We start from the raw sequence: 14,299 nt of genomic DNA, 5'->3' as shown, positions 1-14,299 counted from the left end.
AAGCTTGGAGTTGCCCCATGAATGGTGAGGCTAAGGCTGATGTGGAGGTGAGAAGGCGGAAAGACGGAGCACACAAAGGGAGAGGCAGGTTGGGACAGGAGAGCAGGGTGTGAACCTGGCGGCAGGTAGGGGAAAGGGGTGACTTGGCTGTGTGTCAGGAAGTGTTCCCTCCACCCTTCCCTGGGGAGAGCCCTGACCTCAAAGTGGTTTTGTTTGGGGGAAGGAGGTGGTCAGGCAGTTGCTGAGGGAGAACAAAGGTGTGGCCTGGGTGGTCACCATCCACTGAGGTACTAGTGATCACCCAAAAGAATAATCCCATGATGGCACTTGGCCAAATAGGTGACAGGTGAGCTTCCGCCCGAAACCAGTCCAACTGACAACATATAGCCTCAGACCTGTCAGGAAGCGAAAGAAGAGAAGCCTCCAAGGGAATAGAGTAGTCAAGGTAGAATGCTTAGTGATAATAAGATAATAGGTCACATTTATTGAGAGCTTATAATATGCCTGGCACTGTACTAATTGCTTTCTTATATGAGTTTCCTCATTCAATCTTCAAAAAGCTCTCTACAAAGGAGGCCCTATTTTTATTTGTTATTTCCATTTGAGAGATTTGGAAACTGAGGCTCAGTGAAATTAAATATCTTGTTCAAGGTCACTCAATAAGTAGCAAGGTCTGGATTCCAACTTAGATATGTAGTAATTCCAGTGGACTATGGAAACCTAGGCCTGGGAAGGGTTGCTAGGAGCAAGTCAAGAGGGCAGACCCCTGCAAAAGTGGGGACGGAGAGAGACAGTGGGATAGCCTGTGTATAAATAGGAGGCCTGTTTTTATCTCTACACATGGGCTGAATCAGGCAAGCAACTCTATTTGGCACAATTTGAGGGCTCTGAATGCCAACCCAGCCCTGTGTCATACAATTCCCTCCCCAGCATGTCTCTGGGAGCTGAAATATCTACTGAGAGAGTCATTTCTTTGGGTCAGGACATTGACAGCAGAAGAGCCTTGTAAAAATACATAGGTTGGAGGAGAAACACATCAATCTCCTGGCACCTGTTGAACATAGCAACCTAGGCTAGCCAGCTGGCTCCCAGGGGAGAGGGTCTCAGTTTCGACGCTGGGGAAGAAGGTGGGGTTCCAAGACAAGGAATAGTATGAGGCTTGTTGCACAACCATTGTCTCTCCGATCCCAGAAGCCTGGGAATTATAATCCATAGCTGAAAAATCTTAATGAAGACTATGTCCCCTGGGAGAAAGATGGAGGGAAGCCACTCCAGCAGCTGGAAGAATACTAACTTCCTTTGCTTTTGCTGGATTGATACCAAGTGCCTGCAACTGCAACTCTGGTTACTTTGGGCTCATGAGACCTGCTGGCATTCATGTGTCTAATTTTTTTTATGTGCCTAATTTTTAAATGATATATGAATTAATTATGATTTACTATTTGCTGTGTTGCTAGGCAAAGACGGGAGTGTTACCCTTCAGAAGGTGACATGGGTGCAGATCCCTGGTGTGGAGCAGGGATGGCTGGAGGGACCAGGCCTGGAAGAGGGGAAGGAACGAGTGGTGTCCAAGGGCAGAGCTCAGCTCAGCAGTCGCGAGGCTGCAGCGCGACAAGCGTTTGGGGAAAGGTAGGAACTGGTCCCCGCCACCTGCCGGTCAGCAGCCCTTCCCACAGTCAGGCGGCGGCGGCCCTGGCCTGGTCCCAAAATATGTCAGCGCCGCCCCCTACTCCCGCCCCCTTCCCCCGCCGCGCCCTCGGAGTGGGGGGCTGCGGGGGCTGCGCGGCGGGCGCCGGGAGCCGGGCGAGCGGCCCAGCGCGGGAGGGGGGAGGGGGCGGGGGCGGGGCGGGGCTTCGGCGCCTCCCGGAGCCTTATTCCCAGCCGCGCGCGGGGGAGTCTTCAGTCGACCGAGGGACCTGCGGGCTGCGCGCGGCTGGCGGGCCTGACCGAGACGTCAGGGGCTTGGGCGGGTGGACAGACAGAGTGAGCAGACAGACGCCCAGTGGCCGCCGGTTCCACGCAGGTCCCAGCTAGGCTTGCACCCAGAGGCCGGCAGCAGACAGAAAGCGGCCGAATCTCCTGCGCTCCGCCCGCCCCGGCTCCGGTGCCAGCGCCCGGTGGCCGCCGCCTCCTAAGTGATTGCTGCTTCGTCGCCTCCTCCGGGTCCAGGACCATGAAGCTGCTGCCGTCGGTGGTGCTGAAGCTCTTTCTGGCTGCAGGTGAGAGGGCTGCCGACGCCCCCGGAGTTCGGGGGGGGGGTTGGGGACACTGAGCTGGGGGGCACAGGGGAAGGTCGCTGCAGCGACCCCAGCGCGGGCCACTTGGTGGGGCCCGTGCTCACTGGGTGCGGGCGGGCGCCAGCATTGGTGCGTGGCGACCGGGGGTCTGGAGAGGGGGTCTGATGCGGCCTCGCCCCTCACCCGCAGTGCTCTCGGCGTTGGTGACTGGCGAGAGCCTGGAGCGGCTTCGGAGAGGGCTGGCAGCTGGAACCGGCAACCTGGACTCTCCCACCGAATCTACAGACCAGCTACTGGCCCCGGAAGGCGGCCGGGGCAGGGAAGTCCTGAACTTAGAAGAGACAGACCTGGACCTTTTAAGAGGTGGGTGTGAGGGCTGCCCATCCTCGACCCCGCAATTGGCAATTGAAGAATAAGTGGACTGAGGATTCATGCCGTTTGGGCACACTTGCGGGTTGGGGGTATTCGTGGAGGACTTCAAGGAAAAGCTGCTGAGCCTGACAAGCTTACTCAGGGATCCTGAAATGTGGGTCCCACTGTCTTTCTTGCTGTTGAGTCTCGCATGTCCAGCTGCTGCCCTTCTGGGTAGTTTAGAGCCTAGGGAGAAGGCAAGGTGTCTGGGGTCTGGTACATTCCCCTGGGGTAAGCTGGAGCAAGGAACAAGGAATGGTTAGGATGCTTTCCGTATTGTTTCTATATAACAATGGGTGCAAGTCTTAATTCCTCTATCAAATGACCATTATGTATAAAATGACAGATGTGGAGAGCCTAGGAACATAGTAGCTGTGCAGTCTTCTCCATCCACCTGTCTCCAGGTTGGAGAAACAGAGGGGAATGAGGAACTCCTGGTCCCCCAGGTGAGGCCAGCACCTCCTGGGGAGCCTATGAGCGGTGGGCACAGTGTCCCTAGGGAGGTATAATGAAATGGCATGTGTCTACACATCCTACCCAAAGCCTAGAGACTTCTGAGCACCCTGAGTGCCTGAGAGAGACTCGGAGGGATGAAGGGCCAGGTGGGATCCTCCAACCAGCAGATATGGCTGTGGCTGAGTACAGGCACAGGGCAGAGTCCAGAGCCTCCAGCATTGACCACTTGCCTGCCTACAGCCACCTGTCGTGATTCTTGAGGGTGGAGCAGGGACTGAGCCCTGGAGTGCCAGAATGACTAATTTGGTTGGAAAGATACCCACCTGTTCTAGCCCCGCCTGCTCCTCAACCATGTTCCCCCTCCTTACGCAGAGCTTCCCTTAGGTACTGTCTCTGCTTCATATAAATCAAAGGTCTGCTCCCAAGCCAAGCCTGCACTGCCACCCTTCATCCTCTCCCCGTAGCCTCCTTGGGTCACCCCTGGCCGGAACAACCTGGATTCTCGTAGCCCTCTCCTCCTAGGCTGGGCAGAGCTGGGCTGTGACTCACCCTCCACCCACACGGCTGCTCCTCATACCTCTGCAGACCTGACTCACTGCTCCCTGTCCCTGGCAGGAGCCTTGCTGTCACCCTGTCACTCTATTCCTCCCCTCTCTGGCTGGCTTGCCTCTCCTGCCACAGTTTCACTACAGCTCTGGTCACTCTGAGCATCGGCCTCACCTTCTGAGTTCTGAAGGGACTTGCGTCTACACCAGAGGAAACGGGACTGTGGGACTACTGGCACCTGCCTTTCTTCCCTTCTCTTGGCTTTGCTGGGTGAAAGCTATTTTTCAGGTCTGGGGATCATATCATCTAAAATGAATAACCATTACAATTTATTAAGTACCTACTGTGTTTTAGGCACTCATTATGCTATTGTAGGTTGATTAATCCTGTAACAACCCTCTGAGATTGAACTTCTGCTAGCCACTACTTATTGAGAACCCCAAGGTTCAGAGAGATTAAGCTACTTGCCCAAAATCAGAGGGCTAAAGTTGGAGCACAGGTCTGCTGACTTCAGAGCCCATTCATTGTTTCATTCCTGGTTCAACATCCCGGGTGCTCTAGACTTGTCCAGGGGAAGGGACAGAGGTGCATGAGCAGTTTGGTATATTGGGAAAGAGCACTGGATATGGAATCCAGAGACCACATTTCTGACCTCAACCCTGCATGACCTTTACCAAATCACTGCCTTTTGGGACCTCAAGTTTTTTATCTGAAAATGGAAAGCCATGACATTCTTTCAAGTCACTTCCCGCTTGAGGATGCTGGGTCTCCAGTCCAATGTATGATGCTCACCCTTGCACCAGACACATGGCTGCAGGCATGTTTTTTCTGCGGGGAGCAGGGGAGAAAGGACTGGCGTCAGACCCCTGATGGGCTAATGGGCGTAGCCCACGGTCAGGCCCAGCTGGATATCTATGTGAGGCTGCTTTTTCCCCCCTTTGAAGTGTGGAAAGAATGGGGGGAGTCATCATTGTTCCAGTTCCTTCTGGATAGTTCCTTACTTTCCATCTTTCGCCCCCTTGTACACACTATACTCACCCATCCTAGAGAGCTATAAACAGGACATTTGGGGGTAAATGTAATAGACCTTTGAGAGAAGTGGTGAGCTGCAAAGGACACAGAGCCAGGTAAATATTCTGCTTGAAGTCAAAAAAGCAAGGACCTGACCAGGGATGGCCTGCTTGCGGTCCCCAAGCCTGGCTCTGGCCTGGGTTCATGGTACCCTGGTGCTAACGGGTGTGTCAGAGGGGGGCATCTGGACGTGGACACTGTTGTTATTTTAGGAGCCCTCCCCCCCAAAAAAAACCCTCCAAGTACCTTCTGCAGAAGCAATTTTTATCTCTGACACTGTCTTCCTGCAAGTGGGTCACTGAGTGCAGCATCAGGAAATGAGGTTGATTTAAGGCCAAAATAGCACCAAGTGGGCGTGGGGGAGTAGATGGGGATGGACAGTGGGGTGGGGGCGAGGTTGGTAGAACTGCCCAGTCAGCGGCAGTTATTCAACAGAAGCTAGCATTGTTTGAATGGAGTTCTTAAACTGCGTCTGAGAAATGCTTTCCTTGGGACCCCTATAGCCTCTGTTTCCTCCACTGCTTTCTGGTGGTTCGGCCCAGTCTCCCTTTAGCCCTGGGGAAGCACTGAGCCTGGGAGCCTTCCCGAGTCCTCTGACTTCAGGTGGGATCAAAGAGGACGCATTCCTTCCAGACACGATGCTGTTCGGAGTCTTTCCCCCAGGAGAGTCGAAGACTTAACAGGGTCTTTTTCTCCTGCAGCTGCTTTCTCCTCCAAGCCACAGGCCCTGGCCACACCCAGCAAGGAGGAGCGTGGGAAAAAAAAGAAGAAAGGCAAGGGGTTAGGGAGGAAGAGAGACCCATGTCTTCGGAAATACAAGGACTTCTGCATCCACGGAGAATGCAAATATGTGAAGGAGCTCCGGGCTCCATCCTGCATGTAAGTGTCCCCTCCCTGGGCTGACTCTGCTCAGCACACTCTTTGTCAGTCACGTGGCTGTTCCTCGTTGTCACTGTTCCTTGAATTCATAATTCTACCCAGCTTCTTCTCAATCTTTAGGCGGAAGTTGGGAGGAGGGGAAATATTTTTAGTCAGCGGAAGGGGCTCTCCCCCGCATGGGATGTAATTTCCTGTGGTGTAGGTTTGTGACGCTCTTTCATCCTTGGGGACATTTCCTGCTTGCTCAGACATGAACATGGGGCTAGGAGAGCTAATACCTGCAGGCAGGTCCTTCAGTCCTACCTCATGCCCTACTCCAGATGGGAGAAGCCGGTAGGACATGTGGCAGAGTAGGCTTCCGGGTTGGAGCAGAGCTCCTGGGACCTCCTCTCCCAAGCCCTGCAGGCAGGTATGAGGTGCATTTGGACTCACACTGTGCAGATGTGTGTGCTCGGACATATGTGCGCTCATATGAGAGCACATTGCGGGTTGATTCAAAGGCATGGCAGGACTAACCAGAAAGGAATCATCATGGAAGCAGGGAGAAGCCCCTTCGTCTCTTCTTCCTCATCCCAGCAAGGGCCAGGACATGGGGGAACATAGTGGGTATTGGCCTTTGGCCATGGGATTGGGAGAACACTTCCTTTGTGCAAGATTAACAGGAAATGGGACCCAACCCAGTAGGCATCAGCCCCTGGTCAGGCAGCACCACCCTTTCCCTGGGTGGAGGGGCCGTGGGTTCCCCAGCTGCTCTGCTAAGCCAAGCCCAGCAGACGGCTGCCTTGGCACCCCCTCAGGGATGATGGCACCACCATGCTTTCTGGCAGGCATAATGTCGCCACTGTGCCTGAGGCCAACACCCACATTCGACTACAAACATCCACTCTCCCTCTGGGCACAAGGTCCCTTAGAGAGACAGGCTTTGTGACCTGGGAGACTCTGGACAGAGCTAGGAGACTATTAGGTGGGTGCCACCCCTCAGCCTGTCCAGAAGGCTGGCTGCCTGGCATCTCTTCTACTGTGATTGGTACCGATCCCTTGGCTTTTTTTTTTTTTTTTTTTACCATTTTAGCTGTTTTTATTTATTTATTTATTTATTTATTTATTTATTTAAAGATTTTTATTTATTTATTTGACAGAGAGAGACAGTGAGAGCAGGAACACAAGCAGGGGGAGTGGGAGAGGGAGAAGCAGGCCTCCCGCTGAGCAGGGAGCCCGATGCGGGGCTCGATCCCAGGACCCTGGGATCATGACCTGAGCCGAAGGCAGACGCCCAACCAACTGAGCCACCCAGGCGCCCCACGATCCCTTGGCTTTTTAAGTCTTCCTTGTCCTGACTGATCTGACATAGCAAAGCTACCCTGTATTTGGCAATTGGCAGACAGACCCATCACTCTCCACCATGTCCAAGATCACTTGTGTGTCCTCCCCTATAACATCCTTGTCAGGAGCTTGGTATTAGAGGGAGTTGCTTTAGAGGAACATAGACAGTCCCCCTATTATTCTTCCCAAGGTCTTGGGATAGGGTGGGAAATGTTTGTCTTAAATTTGTAAAATGCCATCGTTGGCACAGGATAGAGGCAGTGACTACGAGGGTAGTCAAGATGGATTGAGGCCAGGAATCTGTCTAGTCCAGGGCTTTGGCGGATGGACTTCGACTGCTTAGCTGAGAACCTTTGTAAGGGTGCTTTCCTGGAGAGCAGGGCCTGACCCACCCGTGAAAGCTGGTAGATGAGGGTGCATAGGGCCAAGGTGGTCCTAGGGATAGTGATGATAACCATGATGATGCCTTCTCTCCTTTGCCCCATAACTTCACAATTAACCTTTAAAATGATCTGAGCCCCACGGGTACGGGTTCAGTACCTACCTGGTGCCAACTGTTCTAGGGAATGGGCAATTATAGTCATGTCCTGGGATTCTCAAAAGCCCTGGACGGGGGTTGGCAGGGCTTGCTATCTCTAGTTTAAAGGTGAGAAAACTAGAGCCAGGAAGTAGGAAGTGATTTGCCTGAGATCAAGAGCTAAATAAATGGATGGAAACACAACAAGGATTCAGGTGCCGGACTTCCGGTCCAGCACGCTTTTCATGCCCCCAGGCTGTCCTGGGTGTTGGCTTGCGTCCTTCTTCCCTCTCTGTCCTTACAGAGTTTGAATAGGATTTTACAGAGGATAGCCGTTAGGTTCGAGGTCTCTTAAGGCTTTTCGTAGCATAGCAATCTGATTTGAAGCCTTCGTCTCTGCTTCCTAGGCAGATTTTCTAGGGGCTGGATTCTGTGTCTGCTTTGGCCACCTCCTGCCTCTGGCCTTTGGAACTCAGGGCAGAAAGCAGCAAGAAGACACAGAGCTCCTGGTGTGGGGAAATGTGATATCTGGTCACCTGCGTGTGGGGCCCTTTGTTGCTCCTCCTTCCTCTAGACCCGGGAACCACCAGCTGGAGTGTGCCCAGGCTGCCCTGAGGAGCTTGAGGCTAGCTGGTTTCCTAAACCAGTCCTCCACAGCCACCATACCCAGGAAAACCCTTTTGTGTCACCAGCCAAAAGTTGCCCTCAAAGAATAGTTTCCTAGGGCTCCTGACTGGCTGCTGACCCAGAAACTGGCTGCAAAGTTTCCTGTGGCCGGAGGAAACCTGGAGGCAGTCAGGCTGAGAAGAACTCAGCTGGAAGAGAGACAGGCGTGGGGCCTTCCCTTGGCCTCACTGGCCAGATGCTGAGAAGGAAGGGTGAGCCCCCTTCTCTTTGGCTCCATCTGACTTCGGTGCCCCATTCCTCAGGGCAGTACCCTCTGGAGTCCTATTATATAATCACTCACACATATGTGGGACTTGGTCTTTTGTTAAGGGCTGTTAAGTGTAGTATCTCATTTGATCTTCAAAATACTCTCGTGAAATAGGTATTTATTATTCCTGTGTTTTACATGAGTAAACCCAAGCTTGGAAAGGTAAAAGTAACTTGCTCAAGATCACCTGGCTAGAAATAGCAGCAAGACATGAGGTAGGGGTGGAAAAACCCAGTTTGGAAGATGTCTCTGGACCCTAGAGGGTTCTTCCTTCCATTGTAATACTAACACAAGTTCTGAAATGGGTCACAAACATCAGTAGGAGGAACGCGTTCCAGTTTGGTGGGTTGCTGGCTCTGAGCAAGATACATGATCTTGCCCCCACTCGGGATGCTTGGAATGGGCTCATCCCCCCTCCTTCTCTGGGGAAGACAGGAGTCATCTGCAAAGGGAGGGGGAGGTGGGTAATATTAGGATGTTTACATTATTATCCTTTTGACTCAGGGTGGGGGTGGAGGGATTATGTAACTGAATTGCGGGACTCTGAGACCAAGCTTTATTTCTATCATCTGAGTAACTACCTGTGGGGTTTGAGTGACGGCTGGAAGTGAAAAACAGCCTGAGCTTCACTTCCCTTCCCCCCCCTCCCCCAGGAGAGCATAGTCTCTGAAGTCATCTAGACTGCTGGGTTGAATCCTGGCTCTACCTCTCACTAGCTGCATAACCTTGGGCGAATTAGCTAAGAATTTAAGCCTCAGTCTCTCCATCTTTGAAATGGGGATAGTAACTCCTACTTCACAGAGATGTTTTTAAGATTAATTGAAGTGATTCTTGTAAAGCAATTAGCACAGAGTACTTGGCTCACAGTAAGCCTTTAATGTTGGCTATTTGTTATTCAAATTAATAATAATAAGTCAAAGAGCAGGGTCAGACAATCCCAGGAACCTATCACTTCATCAGATTCGTGTTTCCTGGGGGTAATCTGTGCTGTTCCGAGTGAAAAGAATCATGAATTTGGAATCTGCTTGGACTGGTTTCTAGTCTTAGCCTTGCTGCTTCTTAGTTATGCTACTTTTGGTAAATCACATCCTCTGATTGTTAATCTTAGTCTTTCAATCTGTAAAATGGGGCCGTACCTGCCTACCAGATGTTATGAGCCTCAGTTGAGCTAGCAGATAAGGATAGTACCTTATAAACTGTTAACTGCTGAGCATAAGTGATTTTCCAGGGGCACTCCTGAGAGCTTCCTCCATAGCCTGCCAGGATGGGGGTCGTTGTTTTGCCCACCTTGGCTGATGGGTTCATGGAGAGGCTGGGCACGGAGCCGTGTGCCCTGCTGTTTATATATGGGACTGACCCACATTTATCCTACAGTGAGGTGGTTCCCCAAAGCACCCAGGAGGAGCTGAGGCAGGGAGAGGTGCTCGGCACTCAGCAGGGGCGGCCTGGCCCCCCTGCTGCTGCCAGGTCCGGATAGGTCCGCTTCTGGGGTGCCTCTCAGCAAGAAGAAGGGATTGATTCCTTGCTCTGAGGTACCTACCACATGCACAACCTGCTTCCCAGAGGAGGCACAGCTCAGAATAGAGGGCCGCCAGGTTCTCGGTGCTTCCATCAGCAAGCTAGTGGCCCAAAGTCCCCAGGCAGACGGTGCCAGTGCACTTGTGGGTGTAATTGGGGAGCACACTGAGCTCAGAGTCAGATAAACCGAGACCACGCTTCTGCTCTGCTGAGTGACCATGGGGAGGATAGCTCTGGCTTTCTGTAACATGGGGGGCTGCCACCTACATCAAAGGGCCTCTCGGGTGCTCAGATACAGGAAGGGACATGAATGTGCTTGTTCAACTGAAAGGGTTTCCCAGTCTTCCTAAGAGCTTTGAGGAAATGCTTTATGTTAGAAGAGGCATTTGCCATCCGATTGATTTCTTGAGTGTGAAAAGCTGGAGTGTTGTTTCTGACATTTTTCCATGCTCTGGCAAGACAGCTGAGCAAGAAGTTACCTTGGTTTTTTTGTTTTTTGTTTTTTGTTTTTTTTTGCTTTGTCCTATGATGGAGGAGGCCAGATAGCCCAGGGTTCAGAGGCCAAAAGTTGATGTGAAGCTCTCAAATTGGGCCCTGCACCCAGAGGGAGCTGGGAGTTAAATGAAAGGAACTTGAGAAAAATGACTCCTGGCAAAGGAACAGGACCTATTAATAGGATGGGCCGTGGCTGAGAGGGACTGAGGGCTGGAAGCCGTGGTGGAGAAGGCTGGGTTTATTTCTGGGTCAGAGTTAAGGGGCCTCACCAGAGGGAGTGATACCCAGTCCCCTCAACTCAACCCACCAGCTAATGGACCTAAGTCTTCTGAGGGGCTTAAACAGCATGTCTTAATACCCATGTAATAAATCATCCACACATGGAACATATGTAGCTTGGACCTTGAAGTCCTCTCTCACTTTTTCCCGGCCTGGAGTGGGAATCTTGAGCCAGAGAACCAGAGGGAATGGAGAGGGGGGCAAAGGGTGGGAAGGAAAGCCACAGAGCCTTCAGAGCGGCTTCTCAGGAGTCTTCTCCTAGACTCCTTCTAGAAGGATAGAGGAAGGGTGGGGATCACGGCCAGGGACTGATAGGCTGAGGCTGTGAGGACTGCGATCTGGCTTAGGCAGGAGGACCATTGCCTGTAGAGAGAGGCCAAACCACTAACCTCATCTTTGCTTTGTCCCGTCTGAAACCAGCTGCGAGCCCGGTTACCACGGAGAGAGGTGCCATGGGTTGAGCCTCCCAGTGGAAAATCGCTTATATACTTATGACCATACAACCATCCTGGCTGTGGTGGCCGTGGTGCTGTCGTCTGTCTGTCTGCTTGTCATCGCGGGGCTTCTCATGTTTCGGTGAGTATTGGGGCCCCCTGCAGGTTGTTTCTGCAAATCAGTCCCAGTCCTCCTCCAGTCGGGTCTTCTGCCTGTGATCATATGAGTCCTTCAACCTCCCAAATTCCAGGCTAGGAATCTGACCGGCATTCCTGAGCCCAGGAACCCAGCTTGTCTGGCCTGACATGAGTCCAGTGGTCCAGAGCCTGGTCCAGAGCCTGGTCCAGAGCCCAGGGCAAAGATTGCCAGGTCATAGCAGGTCCTGCTTTTCACAGCAGGCCTAATAACCCACCCATGGGTCTACCCCTTCACACAGTTCTTTCCCTTTGCTCTGTTCTTTGATGGCCTTAGTGTATGGTTTGATAGACAAACCATACATGTTCTTTGATGGCTGGTGTATGGCTATTGGTTTATCCTTTCAATTCTGAGGCATCTCACCCTCAGGTCGTGCTTCCAGTCCAGGTTATGTTCTAGACTGGGGGAGACCTACCAAACACTCTGCCCATTTCCAAGCCGTGCAATTCGTCTGTTGTGAGATCTGGACCAAGTTACCTGTCTCTCTGAGGGCTATCATCTTACAGTGATTGTAATCTGTCTACCTACCTCATAAGGATATTATGAGGATATGTAAACAAGGTCAAAGTTCTCAGCAAATTATAGCCTGCTGTTAGAGACAGGCATTCCTTGGGGCAGTTGGGCCTTTGACCAGAGGTCTGCTGGGCTGCCATACCATCTTGGCTTTTCCAAGTAATGGAGGGAACCATCATGGCAGTGTCCTTTAGAAGGACCTTCTCTGAGACCTGCACCCTATCATATCAGGCAGAGCTTGCTCACAAAACTTGTCTCCTTCAGGTACCATAGGAGAGGAGGTTATGATGTGGAAAGTGAAGAGAAAGTGAAGTTGGGCATGACTACTTCCCACTGAGAGAGACCTGTGCTCAAGGTAATGGTCCATCCTTTGCCCCATGACGCCATCACCATCTTCCCTTCAAGGCATTCTGAACTCTTCTCTCGACCTAGGGGTTGGGGGCAGGCTACTATGGAGTCAGGGTTCCATTGCAGAATGGTTTTCAAAAAGGTTTTCAGTGGGCCATCTCCACGAGGGGTGACAGTTGCTAGAGAAACACCCGAGAGAGAGGCCTAAGACAACAGCTTCTCGCATCCTTGTCCCCTCTTCTGCCCACTCCCAGAAGACCTTCCTACTTCCTAAGACTGGACCTGGGAAACTCTTAAGTCCCCCTAAGACTGGATCCAGCTTTAAATGCCTTCCTTTTGCACTTTAGGAATCTGCGGGGGGACTGCTACCTCTGAGAAGGCACAGCTGATCATAGACTCTGCAGAGGGAAAGAACGTCACAGCTCGTCAGGAAGACTCCTTCGTTCCCAGTTGCTATCTAGATTGGGCCTCCCATAATCTGGTATTTTTGCCAAAATACCAGAGCCTTCAAGTGCCAAACGGAATATGTCAAAATGGGATCTTGGTGAGAAGAAAGCAAAAGTGAGAGACCTTCATGCCCTTCTGATTCCCCTCCTCCAAACCCCACGTATCCTCATAAGTGTGTTTAAACGATTAACTTCTGGATTCAGATGCCAGTTATATTCCATATGCTCCAGGATCTTTGACTGATAAAAAAGAAGAAGGAGAGGAAGAAGGAAAGCTTTGTGGGTTGGAAGAAAGTAACAAAGATTGAGAAGCCATGTACTCAAGTAGCCACCAAGGGATCTGCCATTTGGACCCTCTAGTGCTGGATTTGATGAGCTAACTGTGAAATACCACAAGCCCGAGAACTCTGAATTTTGGGACTTCTACCCAGACGGAAAAATAACAACTATTTTTTGTTTGTTTGTTTGTAAAATGCCTCTTAAATTATATATTTATTTTATTCTATGTATGTTAATTTATTTAGTTTTTAACAATCTAACAATAATATTTCAAGTGCCTAGTCTGTTACTTTGGTGACTTCCTGGCCCTCGACCTTGTATGCCCCACCATCTGGCTCAGTGTCGCACCCCTCTGCCACAACTCCGAGATGGTTCTGTGACCCGTCTGTAGTAATCTGTTCTCTGTCCACATTTCTGAAGATCTTTCACACTCACAGTGCCGCAGGGGGAGGTCAGTAGAGTCAGGATATAGGAGTTAACTTTGTCAGATCCACTCTATGAGTTGGACTGCGGTCTTGCCTAGGCGATTTTGTCTACCGTTTGTGTTTTGAAAGCCCACGGTGCTGGTGTCCAAGCGTAACAGATACTAGTGTTTGCCTATGTCCTCTCCCTGCCAAATCTCGTAAGAGGTTGGGCTTCCATGCCCGCGGCTTTCCTGGCTCCTCAACCCCCGTGGCCCCAGGCCCACAGAGTGGGAACTCCCTCCTCCCTGCGTCATGACATTTCCCTTACTCCTGCCATTCTTCTGGTGCTACTCCATGCAGGGGTCAGTGCAGCAGAGGATAGTCTAGAAAAGGTATTAGCAAAGAAAAAGGCTGAGGAGGAGCAGGAAACATTGGAGCCGACTGTTCTTGTTAACTGATGACCTACCGATTACTACAGAGTTTGGAGGTGAGGAGGCCTTTTGTGGAAACCCACCCCCCTCACCGAAAACTAAAAAGGTATGCTGTCATGGTCCCTTCTGGAAGTTTCTGGTGCCATTTCTGAACTGTTACAACCTGTATTTCCAAACCTGGTTCATATTTATATTTTGCAACTCAAATAAAGATAACTCTTACTCCACAGACTTCTGTCTGCTTGTTTTATCTGGGAACTGGTTTAACATAGATGGTTCCTAAGCCTGGAGTCGATATTAGGTTCTATGCCAGGCCTTTTTATGTGCACTATCTCAATAGCCCTGACAACAGTGTGATGGAGGTACTATTATCATCCCACTTTTCCAGAGGAGAAAGCTGAGGCTCAGAGAGGTTATGTAACTTACCTGAAGATACATAGTTGGTAAGTGACAGAGCTGGGACTGGCAGTCTGACTGCAATTATTTGTCTTAATATTTATATCATACCACCTCTGAGACACCAGAAAATAAACCTCTCACATAGGAATTTTGGCTGGCTGTAATCCGGAATGACGTCCACCC

General features: G+C 51.2%; 1 protein-coding gene across 1 annotated transcript; it reads left to right on the top strand.

Annotated features, from left to right (window-relative positions):
• Positions 1-1,884: 1,884 nt before the first annotated feature.
• Positions 1,885-13,944, top strand: HBEGF (heparin binding EGF like growth factor). Its single transcript, XM_027606747.2, has 6 exons — positions 1,885-2,219; positions 2,427-2,600; positions 5,423-5,600; positions 11,087-11,242; positions 12,074-12,164; positions 12,505-13,944. The coding sequence occupies exons 1-5, from the start codon at positions 2,174-2,176 to the stop codon at positions 12,144-12,146; spliced, it is 627 nt and encodes a 208-aa protein (XP_027462548.1). The 5' UTR covers positions 1,885-2,173; the 3' UTR covers positions 12,147-12,164; positions 12,505-13,944.
• Positions 13,945-14,299: the final 355 nt, after the last annotated feature.

The sequence above is a fragment of the Zalophus californianus genome, chromosome 5 (genome assembly GCF_009762305.2).
Source record: "Zalophus californianus isolate mZalCal1 chromosome 5, mZalCal1.pri.v2, whole genome shotgun sequence".
In the NCBI taxonomy this organism is placed as follows: Eukaryota; Metazoa; Chordata; class Mammalia; order Carnivora; family Otariidae; genus Zalophus; species Zalophus californianus.
The sequence above is the reverse complement of the archived record's forward strand: the minus strand, read 5'-3'. Positions and strand labels throughout refer to the sequence as shown.